General features: G+C 44.0%; 1 protein-coding gene across 11 annotated transcripts in view; it reads left to right on the forward strand.

The window, feature by feature from the left end:
* Epn2 (epsin 2) overlaps positions 1–24,222 on the forward strand; it is an 89,282-nt gene that overhangs the window by 33,058 nt on the left and 32,002 nt on the right. For 5 of the 11 annotated variants that reach the window (XM_076869489.1, XM_076869490.1, XM_076869492.1 and 2 more), the window contains 2 exons: positions 5,707–5,831; positions 6,698–7,462. The exons of 1 other annotated variant lie outside the window; for it this stretch is intronic. In XM_076869489.1, the coding sequence (XP_076725604.1) occupies positions 6,868–7,462 (595 nt within the window). In that variant the 5' untranslated portion in view covers positions 5,707–5,831; positions 6,698–6,867. Of the gene's footprint in view, positions 1–4,680; positions 4,749–5,706; positions 5,832–6,697; positions 7,463–9,387; positions 9,559–10,347; positions 10,351–20,460; positions 20,522–24,222 lie in introns of those variants that run through there. 5 more of the 11 variants (XM_076869493.1, XM_076869495.1, XM_076869500.1 and 2 more) reach the window with 4 other exon arrangements.

A 24,222-nucleotide genomic window follows, 5' to 3' on the forward strand; every position in this document is an offset into this window, starting at 1 on the left:
TTGTTTTCCATCAAAAATTTTTAAGAATATGAATGCAAAGGTTTTTTTTTTTGTTCCAATTAGTTATATATGACAGTAGAATGCATTTTTGACACATCATACATAAATGCAGTATAACTTCTTATTCTTTTGGTTGCTTATGATGTAGAATCACACTGGTTATGTAGTCATATATGTACATAGATTGATAAAGTCTGATTCATTCTACTATCCTTCCTACTCCACACCCCCTTCCCCCCCTTCCCCTCTACCTAATCCATTCCCTACCTAATATCATTCCCTAGCACACATACCCCCTTATTGTGAATTGACATCTGCATATCAGAGAAAACATTTGGCCTTTGGTTTTTTAGGATTGACTTATTTCACTTAGCATGATATTCTCTAGCTCCATGCATTTACCAGCAAATGCCATCATTTCATTCTTCTCCAAGGCTAAGTAATATTCCATTTTGTATATATGTCACATTTTTTTTCTTCATTCATCTGTTGAAGGGCACCTAGGTTGCTTCCATAGTTTAGCTATTGTGAGTTGAGCTGCTATAAATATTGATGTTGTTGTGTCACTATAGTGTGCTGGTTTTAATTCCTTTGGGTATAAACCAAGGAGTGGGATAGCTGGGGCAAATGATGTGGTTCCATTCCAATTTTCAGATACTAATATAAAGTTTGGTTTTGGTTTCTCTAATCAACAAGAAGTCATTGGAATGAAGATGCTCAGGTTCCATTAGTGAAGAAGGTGTTGCATTTGGGCTGAAGCTCATTGTTTTTCCTGGTGAGGGAAATAAAGGAAGTTCTCCCTGCTTCTACATGAGCCACAGTTCTTAGGCTTTAAGTTAATGCTAACGTGGCTGAAGCAGAACCATAATAGTCCTTTCTCTTTAGGCTGAAATGATTACTGTTGAAAAGAATGTGGTACTGTCCATATTGTCCTGACTGGGCTGTTGTCTTCTGGAGGGTCTGTCATGTGAGCTGCTGTCTCAGCTACCCCTGACTGGGCCTCCTTGTAAAGGGCCTTGTACCCTTTTCCCCAGGAGGAAGATGGAAGTGTTTGCTTTCTCATAGATGGCACATAAAGGGAAACAGAGCCAGTTAATCAAGGATTGCAGAGTGTCACCCACATTTCCGGTTCCTGTGCATCACACCCCGGACCCCTGGCCCCGCCTCAGTGTGCCTAAAATCATCTGGGGAGCTTGTTAAGAATGCAGCATCCTCTTGGTTCTACTTCTTTGCTATCTCTGGATTTTCACAGGCTCCTAGGGGGTTCTGATAAATATGGGCTGTGGACATACAGGTGTGACACTGGGGGAAACATGGACATGTCCGTTCTCAAGCTCATTCTGTCATCTGCTTTTAGAAGGATGAAGTATGTGTGAAGTCATAGGAACTGCCACCTGATGTGGGATGTTCAGTCAATCCACTCAATCATATGTATTGATTGGGACTGATTTGCTACAGTCACTGTTGAGTCCTGTGACTGTTAGGTTTAGGGAGAGGGTATTGAGGGACAGATGTTGCTATTTCTTCACAGCAGGGCTTTATCCTTGATAATGGAACTGAAAAGTAACTGCCCAGAATTTCCTTAGGAAGCACAGGTGAAGTCACCATGTTTTGACAGTGTCCTACTGACTAGGTGACTCAGAACCAAGAAGAATCTGTCCCTCATGATCAGGAGTACCAGATTTGAAAGGAATTTCCCTATTCAACTCTACATGTCCTTGGAGCACATTTTTATAGACTTCTTGCCTCCAGGGGCATATCATCCTTGGGTTGTTATTCCCCTATTAGTTGTTTAATTCAGTTACTTTATGGATCCCATCATACATTGCTCTTGTGAAAAAGTAGAGTATCCCAGACTTTGGGGAAGCTTCATCACTGGGGAGTGCTGAGAATCCCTGGGAATACACAGCCTTCTATGTCAGTCTCTGTGGGGGAGCCTGGCATTGTCTTTACACTTCTGCTTGAAGCCCACTGGGAGCTGAAGGAACAACCATGCTCTCTTTGGCTGTTGCTGGCTTTCCTCCTCTTGTCCTCTCAAGCACTTGTTGCATAGGACATGCAGTTGCAAGTGACAAAAACCCCACTGAAAGTTACAAATGACTTCTCAGTTACATGAGAAGGGATGAATGGCTTCAGATATAGATGAACCTAGAGGTACAAATGATGCAATGTCTTTCACCCTTTCTTTCACCCTCTTCTTGCTTTCTCCTGTACTTATTTCAGTTTTAGGTAACCTCTGACCCTGGTCTTGTGGTGGCTTCTAGCAGCTTAGCAACCTCCTGGCCTCCCATTTGTCTCAGGTCCCATCCAGAGAGGGTTCCAGGTGGCCTAATCTGGATTGTCAATATACCACCAGGCTGGGGGACTTTGGTGCTTTAATTGACCCTGCCTGAGACCAGAGCCTCCTTCTGGCCAATCCCTGAGAATGATTGAGGCACCCTTTCCAAGACAATTGGAGATGGTTGTTGCACAGGTAAAACCAGCAGATTCCATTTCCAGGCTGAAAATTAAATATTTGGCTTAGAAGAAGGCTTTTAGTTCTGGAGATAAAATGTAGAGAAATGAGTGTTTCTTTCCATACCAAAAATATTGTGGATTTTGATGGTGGAGTCCTTAAAACTCTCAAGGACTTCCAAAAAGGCTAACAAATCATTCTTTTTGTTTGTTTGTCGTGCTAGGAATTAAATGCAGGACCACCCAATACACCAGGCAAATGCTCTGCCAGTGATCTTTACCACCAGCTCTGGGCCAAATTCTGCAACATCCCCAGGCCAGCTAGGATGTTCAGATTTTTTGCTGTTGGTTGGAATTTTATTGACTCACAGTGATTAAGAGTGGCTATCTCAGCCTGGTATGGTGGCACACGCCTGTAATCCCAGCTACTTGGAAGTCAGAGGCAGGCGGATCACAAGTTTGAGGCTAGCCTGGGGAACTTAATGAGGCCTTGTCTCAAAATAAAAAAATCAACAGGACTGGGAATTTAGTGCAGTATTAGAGTGTCCCTGAATTCAGTCCCTGGTACCATAAATAAATGTATGTATGTATAACAGAATTGTACAAAGTCACACAATGACATTGTCCCTTTACTTGTCAGTATGTAATTTATAAAAAGAAGTTCTCCCACCTTTCAGTGGGGGAGTTCTCTTTTATGTGAATTTTTAACAAAGTTTATTTTTCTCCCGTTCTCACAACTCCTCCTTGTCCCGCTGTCTTCCCCATATCTGGCCTGGAGTCCTGAAGATGTGGTTCACATTTGTGAATTGGTCATAATTCCTAGGTTTAAACCAAGTGAGGAGCCCAGGAGGTAACAAATTCCTGTTCTAGTGGCTTTTGCATGTGCTCAGCAGGCTGGAAATGGAAGAACTGGCAAACTGGGAGGGAAAGTTTGGAAAGTAGAGCAAGCAAACTATTGAGAAGAGAGAACAAAACCAAAAACTCAGGTTTTGGAATAATAGGATATGTCCTTGGGAGGTAGAGGAACACGTGTTGGAGGGTGGGAGCTTGCTTTTGGGAAGGTGTCTTGGCAGATATTTGCTGAAGAAGAATCACTAAGTATTTACAATCCAGTCCTGGGGTTGAAGAGGAGAAGTTTGAAATGGGAAAATTAGAGTCTGGGGTGTACATGGCTCAGTTTGTCAAAGTCATGGAGGTTCAGGTGTTCTGTGCCTGTGGTCATTGCCAGGGTCCTGCAGCTTGGCTGAGGTCACCCTAAGTTGGAATTGGAAGTTTCAGTTTGCAGCATCTTGCTTGGATAAGGTACATAGCCCTGTTGACCTGGAAACACGGTCCCTGAGGCACCTTTGGTGCCTTTTCAACTAGTGGGCATATCTTATCCCCAGATCTCTCCCTTCTTAGCATCTGCTAATTCTGAAGGCTGCTCTTTCTATAAGCTTTAAGAAGATAGCAGAAAGTTATATCAATTATATGGTCTTTATTTTTCAGACTGTAGTGCATATTTTGTTAGCTTTTTCCTTAGGAAGCTTGAATATTTCAGAGACCACCAACAGGTGTCTGTGCAATTTGAACCTGTTAAAGAAAGACCCCCACCTTGGTCAACAGACCTGACATCTGAATTGTTCAGCATTCCTTCCCTGGTCAGTGTCAAAGAAACAGAGGCACTCTGGCTCTTGCTCACAGGAGTCACTGTCTTTTCTTTGTCACAGGCTTACTAGGCCCAGTGGAAGCCCTGATGGGGCTTCACAGTTGACCCCAGTCTGCTGGAGGATGCTGGGCCCAGCTGTTAGACTTCTGCCATGTGGCACTCTGTAAGATGGTGGGACTAGAGGAGGGTAGCAGAACCCAGGGTATGTTTCTCCCTTGGGGAAGTATTCTTTTTTCCTAAGATATTCTCAACCATTCAAGGTCTTTTTACCAACATTATTTGCTCTAGTGCTTAATTGAATTATGGAGAGAGGTGTTGAGGCCTCTGTAAGGGAGAATCCCAGCTCGGCCCACTTCTCTTGGAGTGGAGGCAGTCATCTCGCCCAGTTGAGAAGTATTAGGGTCCCTTGCATATAGTAGGGCCCCTATAAGTGCATCTGAACATTACTACTGATTTTGACACATAGCTATCACCCCTCCCCCTATCCCTTTTGTTGATACTGGGGACTGAACCTAGGGGCAGGGACATTTTACCACTGAGCTACATCCCCAGTCCTTTTAATTTTTATTTTGAGACAGGATCTTGTTAAGTTGGCCTCAAACTAGCCATCCTCCTGCCTCAGCCTCTTCAGTTGCTGGAATTACAGGTATGTGTTACCATACTCATCAACACAATATGTACTCTGTAAGCTGGGAGATACTCACTATAAATCAGAGTGTTCTTTTTCCCTTTGTCAGACCCGTCCCATTTCTGCCAGTAGTATATGTTGCCCTATGAATGAAAAGCCTACTTAAAGCAAATATGCAGGTCACTATAAAAAAAAATATTTTTATCTCTGGTCCTCTGATAGGCTTTGGAGGATTCACAAGAGCTGGCCAAGTGGGCAGAGAGGCAGAACATGCCTGCCTTCAACCAAAGCCATTTCTGTGGCCATAGACAGAGGCAGAGACAGAGTCAGAGACAGAATCCTGAGCGTACTTGAGATCATGAGATGGTGGATGAAACTTTGTGAGCTGTCCCTTTCTTGTGTGGTGATATGAAAAGTGGCCATTATATTTCCTGTGCCATCCTTTTGTTTACTTGTTTATTTTGATAGGTTTATTGCCCATCTGAGCTTTAGATGAGAAAATGGAGACTGTCTTTGTTTCTCTAGTAGAAATAGCACAGCAGCATGGTGGAGAGGAAAGGCCATTTCAAGAGGAGGTGGCAGGTCCTGGACTATACAGGGGATATATCTAGAGAAGGATGCTGGCCCAGCTGGGTGACTTTTTCTGCCAGACAGTTGACAGTGATTTTCTTTTTCTTTTTTTTTTTTTTGTTATAGAAACAGATTATTTATGAGACAGTAGTTTTCACAAGCTTGATAAGCAAGACAGAGATCCTGGCCTGAAGGAACCCAAATGGCCAAGCAAGTGGTAGTGATGATTGGAGCCCCTCACTTTCTGTCTAGTCTCCAGTTGTTCTGCTTAATCTGTGGCCATCTCTGAAGTCTTCTGGGCCTTAGAATCCTCATTTTATAGATGAGGAACCTTTATCCTCTGCAGGATTATAGCCTTCTTGAGGATAAGGACGCTTTCTAATCTCTAATATTATTTATTCAACAGTGTTATTTCGTGTTGGGCACAGTGCTTGCTAGGTGCTGGGTACTCACTGTGAACGAGGCAGATGGGGGTCACCAAACTTGAGGACCAGAGCCTTGTGTCAGAGATGTGGACCCCGCTTTAACTCCGTAAGTGTTTCTCATCTAGAGGAAAAGGGGATGGATGTGATTGGAGTTCATGAATGCATATCTCTGGGCCTCAGTTTTCTCCTCTATTGAGTTGAGGGGGTTGGGCTCCAACTAAGAAGTTTTAAGGCTGCGTTAGCTGGGTCAGATGCCTAGGGTCTTGAAAGCGGCGGAGGGAAAGTTGGTTGTCATCCTTGCTCTAGAAGACCAGAGAGAACCCTCATTAGTTCTCGAGCAGGGAAGGTCAGAAAAGAAGTAGCTCTTGAGGAGATCCCCCTAGGTAGAAAGAAGGCCAGGGGACCAAGGCCAATGTTCAGCAGTTTTAGAGGTATAAACGAGCATTTTGGATTAAGATAGCCCTAAATTGAGAGGCTACATATAATTTTAAAACTATCAGGATTGAGCTTGGGGTATAACTCAGTGGTAGAGTGTGAGGCCCTGTATTAAAGCCCCAGTGTAAAATATAAAATAAACATATCAAGGACCAATTTCCCCAGTATCCTGATTCTTTCACAGTACCCAGCAGTGAAAATAGAACCCACCAAATAGCCATTTTAGTGGAAGACTTTCTTGGAAATGGAACAATAGTTACAATGTTTACTTGAGTTTAGATTTTACTCATTATTAGCTGACATTATCAATTTTACTTATTATTACTGGCACTATTGATTTTATCTTAGTTTTGAAAGTAAAATGGACTCTCTCACATCGTAAGGAGGCAAGAATATGTTGACTATACACACAACCTGCCCATTCTTACCTAATACCTGCAGTTTACAGAAGTGTCTGGGCAAGGATCTCCCACCGTCACAGGGTGCTCATATCAGCAACCAGATCATCGTCACAGGGTGCTTTTTCTGTCTCTCTAGGTCATGGCTTCCAGCTTCTTGGACCTGAGGCTCCAGAGGAGGAAATGACTGTTCTGGGCTCTTGCTCCAGCTCAGTTACGGAAACTGGACCTTCATAGGGTGTGGACTTACAGAGAGAACAGGAAAGTTTCTCTTTGAAGGGCTTTAAATTTGTAACAAAGAAAATAAAAATGACGACTTCATCTATCAGACGACAGATGAAAAACATTGTGAACAATTACTCAGAGGCTGAAATCAAAGTCCGGGAAGCCACCTCCAATGACCCATGGGGACCATCCAGCTCTCTGATGACCGAGATTGCTGACCTGACTTATAACGTGGTTGCCTTCTCGGAGATCATGAGTATGGTGTGGAAACGGCTCAATGACCATGGCAAGAACTGGAGGCACGTGTATAAGGCACTAACCCTGCTGGACTACCTCATTAAGACAGGCTCTGAGCGTGTGGCCCAGCAGTGCCGTGAGAACATCTTTGCCATCCAGACCTTGAAGGACTTCCAGTATATTGACCGTGACGGCAAGGACCAGGGCATCAATGTGCGCGAAAAGTCTAAGCAGCTGGTGGCCCTTCTCAAGGATGAGGAGCGACTGAAGGCTGAGAGGGCCCAGGCTCTCAAAACCAAAGAGCGCATGGCCCAGGTGGCCACTGGCATGGGCAGCAACCAGATCACCTTTGGCCGCGGCTCCAGCCAGCCCAATCTCTCCACCAGCTACTCAGAGCAGGAGTATGGCAAGGCTGGGGGGTCACCGGCCTCCTATCATGGCTGTGAGTAATCTAAGCCCTTCCTACCCTGACTCAAATGGGCACCTTATATAGATGCAGTACCCAGGGCAGCAGGTAGCCTGGGTTGCCTGGGGCTGAGGATGTGTCAGCCACTCTAGGACTTGATTCTGTCCTCAGTTCTCAGCTTTTGCATACTAGACAACAGTGCCCTAGTCTGGGTTGAGTTATGCTCACAGAAGGGCTTTCAGTCCCTTGGCTGCTCTGTGGGTTTCATTCTGTGCATCTGGGCATGGTGGCTCCTGTCGCTTCCTGGGTTCTCAGGACAAGGTGGGCACCAAGGCAGGTCTCATTAGCTTTTTCTTCTGAGAAGGTTTGCCAGCATAGGAATTGCCTACTACTACTCAAGTAATAGGGAGCTGATTGATAACTAGGAGGAAATGAATGCTCTTTTTTGGTAATCTTGTTTCCTTAATCTGGTATTAAATTTTTTTTCTGTTGACTGAGCTGTAGGTCTCTTGAGTGGCTCAGTGTATTCTTCTTCAGCATCACAGAGCATGGAAATTGGGTGTTTCTGTTTCGTGTAGAGAGGGAAAATTGCTAAAAAACCTCTACAGGTTGTTAGTGTGAGCAAGGCCTCTTTTCCAAACATGCAAAAGGAGTGCTCTGTGATTTGGTTGTGTGGTTGTCTCTGTACTGGACAGGGCTGGTCTTTTTTCTGGTTTTGCATGTCAGTTCACTTTGGGTATTTGTCCTGTGTTTGGAAGTGATTTTAGGGAGCAGAAGTAGAGTTTAAGGCCTGTTAGAAGCTAATGTCCTGAACCACGTTTGGCATCCTGGCCAAGGTCTTCGGAATAGTGCCCCTTCTCCACCCTTCCAGTGCTCTGTGGCCATGGTGCGAACCCCACATTGAGATAGTTGGCTTTGGTGGCTTTTATATAAGGATAAGGAGGTATAGAGCTGGGGGAATGCAGAAATTGTATTTTCTGACTACAAAAACAAAAATGCAGATTTTTATGCCCATGCTTTCTGGAATTAGTAACACTATATCAGCATAACAGTAAACATTTTTTTGAAGAGTTATTTGTAGTTTGGCAAGCCGGTCAACTCTTGCTTAGTCAGTGGTTCTGTCATCAGACCACTTGCCAACATTTCCTGCTTTTGCAGGTTTCAATTTGACTTTGTCCCGTTACCACAGCATTTTAAGAAATGTGTCAAATGAGAAATTTGCATATCAAAGTCAGATTTTTCTGCCTCTAGGAATTCTAAGTTATTATCAAACTTGGAGCATTTAGAGTTTTCTTGTCCCATTTTTAGTTATTGTCATTTTCTCTTGGTTTAAACTGTTCCTTTTAAGCAATGGTTGTAACCTTCATGAAACCACTAGAAAATAAATGGTTTATAATGTGCAGAAGTTTCCTTTCGGGTTAAATTTGCATGTATATACAAAAATAAATAAATAAAAAGAAAGTCCTTTGGTTTCCTCTGTCAAAAGAGGTTGTGGTTGAGATGCATGACCGAGGGGCAATGGCCCTCTTCTTTTCTGTGTCTCTCACAGCCAGTATTCTTAAGAAGCCAAAGGATACAAAGCACAGAGCTGAAACAGTGTCACGTTTAATGAACAGTTTGTGGAACATTCCAGGGGCAGGGGTGAGATGGCGGCATAGGAGCCTGGTCATTTGATTGGGCCTCTCCTTAAACTAAACCCTGGGTCTCCAACCACAGGCCCTACTAAACTAAATAATGTTCCAGGTCTAAATTTTTCCTGTTTCCTCAAACCTTGAGCTTCAGCTGCATATTTAGGGTTAGAATGTGGTCAGTGGGCTCTTCACAGCTTCTGAGCAGAGGGGACCACCGTGTGGTGATTGGGACCCTGGATGGTCTTGTCTTACACCCCCTGCAGGGCTGCTGCACATCCTCTAATGGTGTGTCTCTCTCTGTGTGTATGTGTGTGTGTCCCTGCCCAACAGCGCCTGAGGCCTCGCTGTGCCCCCAGCACCGCACAGGGGCCCCGCTGGGTCAGAGTGAGGAGCTGCAGCCACTGAGCCAGCGCCACCCTTTCCTGCCGCACCTGGGGCTGGCCTCCCGCCCAAATGGCGACTGGTCCCAGCCCTGCCTCACTTGTGACCGCGCAGCCCGAGGTGGGACGGCGGTTTGCTTTTCTCCTTCCTAGAAATGCCGGGCGGCTTGCTGGGGGGTGCTTGTTGATCCAGTACAGCCAACTCTCTCTTGACTCCTGTCCTGCCTGTCTCCTCAGGAGCTCATGCTCTACCTCATCTGCTCACATGTCACTCACTTAGGAGGGGTAGGCATGGGGTGATGGCTCCTGTTCTCCCCACGCCCCCCACTCTGACAAACTGGATGGCCACTAGTAGTGGTGGATCAAACCACTTGGTTTATTGATGTGGAAATGTGTGATTTAAACCTCACAATGCTGAGAAAATACCAGATCCTCACTTGATGGTATTGGAAGCATCTTTAATGTGCTAAAAGATGCCTTGCTAAGCATCCAGTGGGCTTGTTTTTGCTTCCCAGTGAACTGCTGTCATTCCTGAAATCCCCATTATCATGGTAAACAGAGAGTTAGCTGTACTGTCAATTCTAGGTCAAGGTATTTGAAGATACTGAATTCAATGGGTAACTAAAAATGGGGCTTCTCTTTTGATTAATTAATAATGTATCCTGGTCAGAGCTCACCCTGTTGTGGGTTAAACTGGAAAGAGATTTGCATTGTCATCCACAAGAAAATGCTCTGTCTGAGCTCCCTTTACTCCCGACGGGGCGGTTCCCACTTGGAAAAAAAAATTATCTCTTCTACTTAGTAGAGGGTACTGATAGCAAGCCTTTATGCACCTTCCCCGATAAGGTGGCCATGTTTTATTTAGCCCTGGAGATAGTTACTGTTCCTTCATGCCTCATTAATGCAATAGCTTGTTTGACTTGGATTGTGTGATCACTATATTTAATTCTGGAATGTTTTCCTTCATGCCCCTGGCTTCCCCTAACAGTTTATATAGGAGTTTGGCTTTGACATGATTTTGGCTTGTCTTAAAATGATGTTAAACAATGTAAGGAGGACTAGGTTTGTACCATCAAGAATGTCAGGATCAAAGTTTGTTTGGAAGAGTTACCCAAAGGCCCATGGGTTATAGGTCCATTTCTTCCTTATTGATTAAGGGACTGTTTTGGCAGATTCCCGCAGAACTCCATGGAGCTCCTCTGATTTTCTATGTTCTACCCATTCAATAATCAATAAGGTCTGTTTTGAGCCCTGATGATTAGTTTTTGGTTAGCTGCCCTCTGGCTTTCCCCTTGGTCAGCTGGCTTTCTTGGGACATTTGCATACTAAGATCAGGCCTGCTGTCTCCTCTTCTGGGTACCTCCAGTCTCCTGTGTGGTTCTCTGTGTTTGGATAGTCACCCCCCAAATCTGGTGAGTTGCTCAAGGTATATAGCCCATGGGATGTCTCCTCTTCTTCATCTCTGGTATGAATTAAAGATAAAAATGAGTGTGTTTTTCTTTTTCATGCACCAGATGAATTTTGGGCAAAAAGTGTTATGTGGAATTGCATTCCATCCTTAACTGTTTGGTTCTGTCCACATCTCTCACCTACCTTGTCACGGGTGGGGGATGGGGGCCTTGTCCCATATTTCTTTTCCGTTCTCTTTTGGAGCCTCCTTGAGAGTAAGGTAGGTGCTTAAGATATGTGTACTTATGAATTTCCTTGGAGCACATCCACTTGAAGTCTAGCAGTGGAGAAATCAGAGTAATACAAGCTATTCAGAAAAAGGTCTTATGAAAAACAGGGGCTTTGACTCTGGATTTGTGAGGGGTATAGGAGCAGAGGAGGCAGATTGCTGAGAAGCCCACCTTGTACTACAGCCACAGCTGGAAGGCCTCTCAAGCCTTGGATTGTTACCCTAATGGACGGTGATGTGATGGTGTTTGAGGACAGCTTTCTTTAGCCAGATCTCATTTCATCCTCCCTGTCCTTCACTGCCCTCACACATCTGTAGATCTGACCTTGGAAATCTCTCAAATTCTGTCCCTCAATCTCATTCCTTGGCCTCAGTCCAGTGTAGCCTTCTAAGTGGTTTCCTTGCCCCCCTCCCCCCCAATCCATCCCTCATTTTTATAAATGATGCTCTGAGGTTGTGTGGTTGTGCATGCCTGTAAAGCCAGGAGCTTGGGAGGCTGAGACAAGAGGATTGAAAGTTTGAGGCCAATCTCAGCAACTTAATGAGACCCTGTCTCAAAAAAGGAAAAAGAAAAAAAGGACTGGGGATGAAACTCAGTGTAAAATGCTCTTAAGTTCAGTCCCCAGTACCAAAAATAAGCAAACAAGCAAGCAAATAAATAAATACTACTCTGGCCCTGGGGCCAGATGCCCCTTTACATGATGGGTTCCCTGCAGGATCATCTCTAAGCTTTTGCTGTGGCAGACAAAGCCTTCCCTGGTAAACTGCGGTCACTGTCCTTCAGCTCTGCCCATTCAACTCCCCAAGTCTGTGCAGGTCCTTGTCTTCCCACAGAAGCACCTCAGACCTCAGGTTTACTTGAACACAAGGCTTTGTGTTCTGTCTTTCTGCTGGCCAACCCTGCACTCTGGCCCCAACATTCTTCCATTGCAATGTTTATTGCATTTCCATTCTGCCAGGCACCATGTGCCAAACACAGAGCAGAGCCCCCAGCCCCTTATGGCACTTACATGGTAATGGAAAAGAAAACACAACACAAATAAATTAAATAGCTTATTACATGATGATGCATGCTTGGAAAATAGCAAAAGCACACACCCCCCAAACATACAAAAAACAGCAATAAAAAAACTCTGGGAATGTTTTAAAGTTTTTGTGGGGAGCAGGGAAGATAGTTTGCAGTATGCACAAGCATCGAAGGAGGAGGAGTTAGGTTTGTGGAAGAACTTTGGGGAAGGGGGGCAGCAGTGCAAAAGCCTTGAGGCAGAAGTATACTCAGGGTATTTGAAGAACAGGAAGGTAACAGGGAGACAAGCTGAGTAAGGGAGAGTGGTGGATTGGATAGACCCTGGCCCTCAGGCCTGCAGGGAGTGTAGTAGGGTGGGGCCTCTGTAACTACCACTGTAGTGCTTACCAAGTGATTACATTGGTAGGAAACATTCCTTAAATTCTCAGTCCATTTCAGCTATAGGATTTTGTGTTATTGTTTGTATAGTGTAGCAATGTCAAGTGGCTATAAAATTGCTAAATACTTTCAGTGTACTTTCCTTGTCACAGACCCACATAGTCCAGCTTGGTGGACTGATATGGGGCCTTTAAGAGTCTACTACATCAGGAGCCAGGGGAGGGCTTTGAAACTCAGGGAGGCTTGGTCTGAATTGAGTGACAAGGTTTAGGAGTGTCCCTCTAGCAGGGTATGTGGTAGGGCAACTGTAGGAGATTGGTAAGGAGGTCACTGGCCTCATCCATGTGGGAGATGATGGTGCCTATAGTCCAGTGGATGGCAGAAGTCTGGGAAGTGTTCAGGCCTTGGGTATGTTATAAAGAATATCCAAGAGAACTTGCTGGAGGCCTGGACTGTCATGAAGGGAAAATGAATTGGGGGCAGCTCTGAGACCTTTGGACAGAGTGTCTGGGAGTAAAGATGGCTGTGGTTGTGGCAGGTTTTTTTGTGGGGGAGGGGGGCCGGCATAGGGAGAAATATGCTGAAGTGTCTTCTTCTTCTTCTTCTTCTTTTTTTTTAAGAATTTATTTTAGTTGTAGATGGGCACAATACCTTTATTTTATTTATTTATATTTTATATGGTGCTGAGGATTGAACCAGTGCCTCACACATGCTAGGCAAGCACTTTACCACTGAGCCACAACCCCAGTCCCTTGAAGTATCTTCTTAACATGCAAGAGGAGATGGCAGGAAGCTTAGGGTTTGGTAGAAAATTCTGGGATGGAGATGCAGGTAGGGAGTTATTGGTACTTGAATGGTGTTTCTGGTCTTTAGCTCTTTGGCCACTTCTGGCACTCATGTTTACTTGAAGGCTTAGGGTACACTGGCTTCAGCTTGCCTATGTTGGCTGCCCCTCACACATGATTCTGGTATGCAGTTGGTGCTCAGGATGTGTGTAGAGGAGGCTACTCAGGCCTAGAGAGTTGAAGGGATTTGTCCAAGATCACAGAGATGGCTTCTGGCTTGAACTGGAGCCTGGCTGTGAACAATACACCTGTTCCCCACCCATGGTTCTGGCTACCCTCTCATGTTCTCTAGGACTGGCCATAGCACTCAGCAGGCCATGAAGAAGTTGTGGAAGTTCTTGTGGTAGTAGGAACCTACCTCAAAGACAGTATAGCTGAATGGAGGAATCTTTCCTGTGAGTCAAGATGAAGGCTTGGGGGGAAAAAGATCTCTGCTATTTCTGATTAAGAATGCTGTCAGGTCAGAGATCGCTTCCTCCTCCTGCCTGTCTTGACTTCTGCTAAAAACTGGTAGAATGAAGCAGAGCCCAGCTTGGTAATTGCATCCCCCTTTGGCTGGGCTCCCTGAGTCATCCTCTGGAGCCAAGAGCCACAGTTGTCCTGATGTATCAGGAACCAGCCTAATACTTTGGAGTTTTGGGTGGGAGTTTTAACCTCCAGCATTCCTGTTCTTTAAAAGGGTAAAGAAAAGATAAAGGCCGGTTGTGGTGGTACTTGCTTATAATCTCAGTGACTCCAGAGGCTGAGTTATGGGTGTCACAAGTTGGAGACCTCAGCAACTTGGAAAGGCCTTAAGCAACTTAGCAAGAAGCAAAATAAAAAGGACTAGCTGGTCATGGTGGCACATGCCTGTAATCCCAGAGGCTTCGGAGCCTGAGGCAAGAGGATCTCAAATTCAAAGCCAGCCTCAGCAACTTGGAGGCGCTAAGCAACTCAGTGAGACTCTGTCTCTAGATTTAAAATAGGGCTGGGGATGTGGCTCAGTGGTCGAGTGCCCCCTGAGTTCAGTCTCCAGCTACCCCCCTTCCCAAAAACAACAAACAAATAGGACTGAGGTTGTAGCTCAGTGGTACAGCACCTCTGGATTTGTACCAGGTACCAAAAAAAAAAAAAAAAAAAAAAAAAGTAGAAATCCTTATTGTCCTAGAGTGAACCAGAACAGCTTAAAATCCTACAATCAAAGTGATGATGGTGGGCTTTGCCCCATGTGGGAATTACCACCTGCTTCTTGTCATCTGGAAATTGTGTGACAGCCCCTTCTGTCTGGGGTGATGCTTTTGGCACTCTAGCTGGTGCATTCAGCCAGCTGTGTGTTTCTGGTGTTGTAGGGAAATGTCAGGCGATCTTTCAGACCCTTGGGCTCCTCAAGCCAAGGCTGCACCCCTCACACCTCCCGGCAGTACTTACCAAGTGATTACTGGAGATTATGGTCATTTAATAATGTATTTGCCCTGCTTCACTTCAGAAAGGATTTGAGTTGGCTTATAAAACACATTCAGTGCCATAGGATTAAATACATACCAGAAGAAAGTGGGGCAAAAGATAAAAAAAATATATATAAAATAGGGCTGGGGATGTGGCTCAGTGGTCGAGTGCCCCCTGAGTTCAGTCTCCAGCCACCTCCCTCCCCCAAAACAAACCGATAGGACTGAGGATGTAGCTCAGTGGTAAAGCACCTCTGGATTTGTTCCCTGGTACCAAAAAAAAAAAAAAAGAAAGAAAGAAAAAGAAATTCTTATTGTCCTAGAGTGAAACTAGCCTGAAACAAGGTGAGAAAATAAAACAGCTAGAGTCATACATAGTTGTTAGAGATGGATCCAAATTTGACTTTGAACTTCTTAGCCACAAACACCAAAGAGGACATATTCTCTGTGGTTTCTGGACAAGTGTTCAGGGTCTAAATGGAGGTATAGGAGGGCTGGTGCTTACTGTGCAGGTGGGAGGGGCATGGTCTGAGCAGCCCCTCAGGACAGCATGCATAGCGGCTGTGATGGGTATTTTCCTCTGGTTGCCCCAAATCTGCTGACCTTGCATCCAGACCTGAGCCTGGAGTCTTGCAGTCTGTGTCTTACTCTTTAGTGGCATGATAGGAATGCCAAGGGGATTTCCATATCTCTCTGGGAGTGGAAGGGTGGCATGGCCATTGTGTTTCTTCCATGGTGAACAGCTGTTCTTAAACCCCATAGGAAGTACCTTTGGAGAATCTGAAGGCTTCTGTACATTGTTTCATGTGTGTGTATGGCAAGTCTCCAGGGGCAGCAGGTCCTCTGACATCCTGGTATCCACCTGTTGGTGAAACTCTGGGAGTAGAGCTGGAGTTTGTTCACATACAAGAGTGCTCAGTAAGTAGGTATATGAGAAAGGAAGTCTTATATAGGCCTGTTGTTGAAAAACCTGAGGATATGGGAAAAAAAGCATAGTAATTGTTAGAAAAACCCAGCCAGCATATCCCTCAGATGTGCTCCTGAGGTGGATCTTGGAAGGAGTCTGGGCCAGTCCAGGGATCGTAAGAGTGTGGGGGGAGGAGAAAGGAAGGGTGGATAGCGAAGCTCCAAGGTAAGGGCTGAGGGTAGAGAGGAACATGGAACTGAGAAGCAGTAGGTGGTACCAGCCAGGAAGAGGGACAGCTGCCAGTAGGAAAGGTACCTAGACTTCAGGGTCCTTTGGGAATGGACCAGAAATTTGGTGGGAATTGAGACTCATTTGACATTCATTTTGTTGGAATAAATGTGCTGGGAGTCCTGCATCTTCTGGAGCAGGTAGTCCTGGGGTAGAGGCAGGGGCAGGGCATCGTTGTGCTATAAAGATTTGATCTATTCAAGTGGAAAATGGAATCACAGAGGATGCTGGTAAGTGACATGTATATGCCCTTGAGGTAATGATTTTATTGATACATCTATCCATACATCAGATACAAAATGTTCATTTTTACCACAAGGGCTTGGGCCTTAAGTGGGATTTGAATGTGTGACGTTGTGAGTTGCCGAGTCATCATTTCCAGAGAGCCAGAAGGCCCTTGGATCACCTTTGCCTGGGCCTCTGTTTTCCCTCAGGAAGAGTTCATTCACACCCTTCCTTAAGGAGATAGAGAGAGGGCTGGGGATGTGGCTCAAGCTGTAGCGTGCTCGCCTGGCATGCGTGCGGCCCGGGTTCGATCCTCAGCACCACATACCAACAAAGATGTTGTGTCCGCCGAGAACTAAAAAATAAATATTAAAAAATATTCTCTCTCTCTCTCTCTCTCTCTCAAAAAAAAAAAGAAAAAAGAAAAAAAAATTAGGATTGTGGTCTATCTCATGTAATGCTTTTATTTCTTGTTGTTATAGTTTTTTAAGAGCTGGAGTACAATTTAAACTGCTTCTTCTTTTTTTTTAATCTATTTTTTAATTATCTGCGGACACAACATCTTTCTTTGTGGTTCTGAGGATCGAACCTGGGCCGCACACATGCCAGGCAAGTGCGCTACCGCTTGAGCCACATCCCCAGTCCAAAGACTGAACGTGCTTCTTAATCTGGACCTAGAGTTTATGGTGCTCTCTAATGGTCAGAGGATGGCATTATTTTCAGTTAAAACATGGCCATCAAAATTGCAGATTAGGTATTATTAATAATATGATTGACATTGACTTGTTCCACGGAAAATTGAAATCATTGATATAATATTCATCTACATTTCTTCTAAGCATTCTTTGTAGTATAGGTAACAAACCATTGTTAATAAACTGAATAAGTATGGTAGGGAATAAGGAAGTATTTTTAGCCAGTGGACAACATGGTCACACAGCCCCTGACTGCCATGGACTTGGCAGGATAGCAGTTTTGCTAGTAGTAAATTTTTTTTTTTTAATTTTGTTTAGATGTAGATGGACACAATAACTTTATTTTTATGTAGTACCGAGGATCGAACCCAGTGCCTCATAGCGCAAGTCTTGCGCTCTACCACTGAGCCACAACCCCAGCCCCAGCTAGTAGTAAATTTTAAGAGAATATTTACAGTTATGTGAATAAAAATAGGAGGGAAATTGTAAAGACATTTCTTTTTGCATGCATAGGTAGATCATATTTTGAATATAATATAATAAAATAAAATTTGAATATAATCTCTCACGTTTTCCTCTGTTAATGTCTTCAGAGTGCTTTTCACTGTTTTAAATTCTCTTGTTAATTTTGTTTTCTGTTTCCTGAACAAGCTGACTGTTGAAGTGGGACCCTGCACGCCCATGCTGTACCTTTAGCATCCCAGCATCGTGCCTGAGCCAGAGAGGTGCTTAGTAAATACATCCTGAATGATGACTGCAAATAAATCTTAGTTGTTTTCTTTTTTTGTGGTGATCCTTTTATATGCTATGCTTATTTCTGTTGCTGTAAGTCCCAGGCATGAGTGTTATTCTTTTGAAAATGCATTTAAGAACTTTTCCAGAAATACAGAAACATTTTCTATACAGTCATAAACTGGTTAATGACAGACCACATATATGATAGTGGACCTGTAGATTATAATGGAGCTGAAAAATTTCTATCATCTAGTATATTTTGTTTCTTTTTTACTTTGTGCTGGAGATTGAATCCAGTGCCCTGCACCTGTTAAGCATGCACCCTGCTACTGAGGTATATCCTGCCCTCACCTAGTGTCTTTGCCAGGTCCTTTCTATACTTAAGTATGTTTAGGTGTACAAATACTTATGCTGCATTTCAGTTGCCTACAGTGTTCATTACAGAAACATACTGTACAGGTTTGTTGCTGAGGAACAGTAGCCCATGTAGCTGAGGTGTGGATAGGGCTGTACACTGTCATATTTGTGTGGTTTTTAAGTGCTTTAAGTTCAAGTTCAGCACCCCTGCTCGTTTTGTTTAGGAATAAAAATACTGTTCTTTATTTTGCCCTTCCTTTTTTCCCTATACTACTGGCTCTCAAGTTGGCTGCCCAGGAGCTTTTAAATGGTTCCAAAGCATGGACCTCACCTCTGGCTACACCTTTCAAATCAGACTTACCTCCCACGCCCATCACAGTGGCAGGTGACTACAGTGTTCTACTGAGGCTTTGGAAAATACCTCCAGAGATAGAGTCCATGTCATGCCATATTCAGTTGGAGCAGTCTTCCTCGCCTCTCACTTCAGCTTAGGACCATTTCAAAAAGTTTTAGGCTGCAGACAATATTCAATTCTCAGCAGCTTGGAGATTGGCATTACAAATTGGAGTCAGCCCTCTTGCTGACTTCTAATGAGAGCTCAGCCCAGCACCCTTAAAATGTATTCACCCAGTTACCACCTCTTCATTTCTAACTGGTAAGCCTGGTGTGGACATGAAGTAATTCTCACTTTTCATTATAAAATTAATGTACGTGCATTCATGATAGTGTAGAAAATTCAGGGAAAAAATACAAAGTATCCTTGTAATCTTATTACATAGGCGGCTGCTATTACATGTTGGTGTATTTTTTTCTAAGCATATTATTTTTTTTTTGTACCAGGGATTGAATTCAGGGGCACTGAACCACTGAACATCCCCAGCCCTTTTTTGTATTTTATTTAGAGACAGGGTCTTACTGAGTTGCCTAGTGCCTCGCTTTTTGCTGAGGTTTGCTTTGAACTCGTGATCCCCCTGCTTCAGCCTCCTGAGAGGCTGGGATTATAGGAGAGCGCAACCACACCCAGCTTTTGTATTTTATTTAAAGACAGGGTCTCACTGAGTTGCTTAGCACATCACTTTTGCTAAGGTTGGCTTTGAACTCACCATCCTCTGGCCTCAGCCTCCCGAGCGAGCTGCTGGGATTATAGGTGTGTTCTACGGTGCCTGCGCCAGGCGTGAGCCTGTTCTTTTCTACCCTTGCTGTTGCACTGTGAGTGTAACTTTGCATCCCTGCTTTTTGTCTCATGACATTGTAACAGAAGCATTTTATTTCTGGTTCCTACATAACCCTGTAAACATTTTTCCCCATATTCTATTATGTGTTCAATTTGATGATATTGCATTTCTTTATTGCAATTTTTAAAATTTGTTCTAATTAGTTATACATGACAGTAGAATCCACTTTGACACATCATACATAAATGGAGAATAACTTCTTATTCTTCTGGTTGTATGTGATGTAGAATCACACTGGTCAACTTACAATAGCTGAACTATGGAACTAACCTATGTGTCCCTCAATAGATGAATGGATAAAGAAAATGTGGTATATATACACAATGGAATATTACTCAGCCTTAAAGAAGAATGAAATGATGGCATCTGCTGGTAAATGGATGGAGCTTGACAATATCATGTTATGTGAAATAAGCCATCCCCCAAAAAACCCAAAGGCCAAAAAATGTTTTCTCTGATATGTGGATGTTAATTCACAATAGTGGGGGTGGCTAGGGAAGAATTGAGTTACTTTGGATTTGGAAAGGAGTGAAGGGAGGGGAGGGGGTCTGGGGATAGGAAAGACAGTAGAATGAATCCAACATCATTACCCTGTGAACATTTTACAGTTGCACACAATGTATAGACAAGCACATCATTTTTGCTAAGGTTGGCTTATCCACCCCCAGCGGACACCAAAACCTATAGATGCTTAAATCCCTTATATAAATGGCATAGTATTTGTATGTAACCTATGCACATACTTCCGTATACTTCAAATCAACTCCAGGTGACTTATAACACCTAATAGGATATAAATGTTATTTATATAGTTGTTTTACTTTATTGTTTAGAGAATTATGACAAGAAAGAAAGTCTGTACAATTTCTTTTTCTGAAATTTCCAATCTAAGTTTGGTTGAATCCACTGATGGGGAACCTGTGGATGCTGAATGCCAGCTGTATTCCACTGGGTGAAGGTTCCTAACTTGTCCTTGCTCTGATGTGCAAATGTTGGTCACTCCTCATGTTCATACTAGACAGCAGGTTTCAGTGATAGGGTCCCAGGTGCCTGAACTGTAACCCAGGGCTTTTGGGAGCTTCCAGGTTGTGCAGTGTTTTGGTTTTTTTTTTTTTTTTAAAGAAGGGGATTGAACCTAAGGGCATTAATCACTGAGCCACATCCCCAGCCCTTTTTATTTTATTTTCACACAGGTTCTCACTGTGTTGCTTAGAGCCTCACTGAGTTTCTGAGACTGGCCTTGAACTTTTGATCCTCTTGCCTTAGTCTGCTGAGCTGCTGGGATTACAGGTGTGTGCCTCCGTGTCCGGACTAGGCTGTGCAGTTTGGTCATACCCATCAGCTAGCAGGTCCAGAATCTGGAGAAGAACTAAAGGCCAGGTCAGGGTCTGCACCCCTAAAGTCAGCTGTACTGACCCATCTGAACGACAGTTTGGAAGAATGTTCTACAAAAACAAATCTAAAATGTATATTACACAGATAAAATGACTGTATTTGTGCTATTTTTAAAGGACATTTCCCAAAATGTTAATCTGGGTTTTTCAGGGCCACCCCTAAGCTTTTTAAAAATTTTATTGTTTCATTTTTGTGGAACTGGGGATTGGACCCAGGGAGTGTTCTACCACTGAGGTACATCCCCCAGCTTTCTATTTCAAGGTACAGTCTTACTATGTTGCCCAGGCTGGCCTCAAACTTGCAATCTTTCTGCCTCAACCTCCTGAGTAACTGGAATTACAGGTGTGTTCCACTATGCTTGGCTCCAGCTCTAAGCTTTGAGGGGCTTGCAGCTGGTAACTGAAATCTTACCTTGGGGTTTGCAGCGGGTAACTGAGATTTTGCCTTGGGTGGACTCAGTGTAGGACAGGCAGGCAATCAATAGTGTACTCAGGTGCCCAGGGCTACTGGAAGACACCTGCCAGAGCTCAGCCCCAGCCCAGGTCAGCCTTTGGTGGTTCTCCAGATTCAGCCTAGGGCTGTGTGGGCTATTGGGACAGGTGGTGCAGAATGTCTGCAACCACTGAGCTGTTCTCACCCTTGTCTGTGTGTGTGCGCGTGCACGCGCATAGGCGCGCATGAGGGAATACGAGGCACAGGGCAAGGTGAGTGGAGGGTGGAGCTGTGCAGGAGCAGAGTCCCCACCTTCCCCTGAGCACTGGGCTTAAGAGGGTACAATTCAGGTGACTCTGGAATAAGACAGTTTTGCAGTCTGTTTTTTGTTTTTCTCTAATTCTCTGAATTTTCCATATTGCTACTAAGTTACACCTAGATTTTTTTTTGGGGGGGGGGATTGGGGGTACCAGGGATGGAACCCAGGGTGCTTTAATACTGAGTCACATCCCCGGCCCTTTTTATTTTTGTATTTTGAGACAGCCTCTCGCTGAGTTGCTTAGGGCCTCACTAAGTTGCTGAGGCTAGCCTTAAACTTGTGATTCTCCTGCCTCAGCCTCCTGAGTTGCTGGGACTGCAGGTGTGCCAGCATGCCCAGCATTCACACCAAGTTAAAGGTAAACTTTGATTGGGTTACTTTACTTCTCCAATTTTAAATCCTTTAATCTGTGAAATGGACATACCATAGTACGTTCTCCTAGGATATTGTGTAAATTACATGCACTTCAATATGTTTTTGCATAGGAGGTGCTCCGGAAGTGGATTATCCATTATCATCCTACTATCAAAGTTATTTTCAGGTTCTATCTGTTGTAAACTTTGTACAGAGCTTTCTCTCTCTCTCTCTCTCTCTCTCTCTCTCTCTCTCTCTCTCTGTGTGTGTGTGTGTGTGTGTGTGTAAGTAAGTGGAGATCAAATCCAAGGCCTCATGTATGCTAGGCAAGTACTCTATCACTGGGCTACCTAGCCTTTTTAATTTTGTTTTGAGATGGAGTCTTCCTAAATTGCCTGGGCTGGCCTTGGACTTGAAATTCTCCTGCCTCTGTTTCCTGAGTAGTTGGGAATATAGACATGCACCACAACATCTAGCTTTAAGGATTCTTCTAATTATTTCTTCTATGTAGAATTCTTATCAGTGAAATTAATGGGAGAAGTATATAAACAAAATTCTCTCTTGAAATATTGCAAATGCTTTCTTAGTAGATTGTGTCTCCAGTAGCAGGTGGGAGTGCTTATTGACTGTCCCAGAACCCACAGTGGATACTATAATTTTTAATATATTTTTAAAATTTTAATTAATTACTTAATTTTGGTATTGGGAATTGAACCCAGGATTACTTCACCACTGAGCTACATCCCCAGTTCTTTTTATTTTTTATTTTGAAATAGAGTCTCACAAGGTTGCTGAGGGTCTCACTGGGTTGCTGAGGCTGACCTTGAACTTGTGATCCTCCTGCTTCAGCCTCCTGTGTCACTGAGATTACAGGTGTGTGTCACCATGCCTGGCTAAGTACTATAATTTTTAAAATGATTACCATTTTAATAGATGGAAATTATTATCAAAATAAAAAAAACCCCTGATTTTAAAAAATGAATTTCCTGTTTTGAAGTCCAGGTTGAATATCCCTTATCCAGATGCATCAGACTTAACTCTAAACATGAAACTCATTTATAAAATTATTTCATAGACACCTTATATACATAGCCCAAAGGTAATTCTGTACAGTATTTTTTGTGCCCCTGTGGTTTTGCCAGGACCTGTCTCCTATGAAGTCAGATGTGAAAATTTCCACTTGGGGCCTAATGTCAGTGCTCAGAATGTTTTGGATTTTAGAGTTTTGGGTTTGGAACGCTCAACCTATATTACTTTAAGAAAGTGCTATAGGCATTTAATTTCTTTAAGATTATGATTGTAGTTAAAAAAAAAAAAAAAAAAGAAATAAGTTGTGTTGTTGAAGTTCTTGCTGCACCTGATGTGTGTTCATAAGCTTGGGTGCCTATTCTTGTTTAGTGCTGAATAGCCCCAGTGACCCTTTTCCCACCCTGGCTTCTATCAGGAGAGCCGGGCCCCTAAGGCAAGGCATGAAGGGTCTCTTTTCCCTGCCACTGGTTCCCAGCCACCATGAGACCCATATCCCAGCGCGCCACCCAAGGAGGTACACACTGTGCCTTTGTTACTTTTACTGTGGACAGAAGCCATAGCATAGAAACCCTTGGGTAATGAGCACTGAGAAAAAGTGCTTGATGTTTTGGACAAGCCCTTCCTTTCCTACCCAACAAACTGGTGATCTGTAAGGGAGAGAGTTTAATCTGTAGCTCAGAGAGAACAGCACAGACTTGCTTTTTATTCAGACTGAGGATGGGTTTTGAATCATGCAGACAGAAGGACTGCCTTTTGTCTCTGGTCTCCCCTCCCCCATCTCCCTCACACTGGGGACTAAACGTGGCCATTGTTTGGGATCTGCCTTTTTTCTCCTGGGGTTTCTGCTTTCTTGTCTATAAACTGAGGTGGCAGTGCCAACATCCCAGGGTAGTAATGCGAAAGTAACAGCCATTATTAGTTTTCAGCAGAAACTAAACTTGAAGTTCAGCTGATAGACACTTGGGTGCTGCTCTGTGCAGGAACTTGTCAGTGCAGCCCCTGCCTTCTCAGAGCTGACAGTCACGTGGGAAGGTGGGTGTCTGGGGGCAGTGTGAAATGCACAGCTGGAAATGAAGACTACAGAGCTGTCACTGCATGGGCACCAGCCAACCAACCCTCCAAGCCCACTAGGGCCTATGCCAGTGGTGACTACAGCTGATGACCTCCTGCCCTGTGGAAGCCCTGGTCTGGTGAGAGACCATCTTAGTAGCACAGCCAGAGAAGGTAACAATGGAGGTGGCATTTAGGGATTTTAGGGATGAGGATGTGCTTCTCTTTCCCATTGTGGGACCATCGTGAGAATGTATAGTCTTAAGGAAGTGGCCCAGGCAGGCACAGGGCTCAAGGCAGGAAAGAGCATAGTGTGACAGGTGTTTGGGGAGCATGGGAAGGTAACCATGAAGTGGGCAGCTATAGTTCTTCTTTTTTTTAAAATATTTATTTATTTTTTAGTTTTCCGCGG

This window comes from Callospermophilus lateralis, chromosome 11 (genome assembly GCF_048772815.1).
Source record: "Callospermophilus lateralis isolate mCalLat2 chromosome 11, mCalLat2.hap1, whole genome shotgun sequence".
NCBI classification, from domain to species: Eukaryota; Metazoa; Chordata; class Mammalia; order Rodentia; family Sciuridae; genus Callospermophilus; species Callospermophilus lateralis.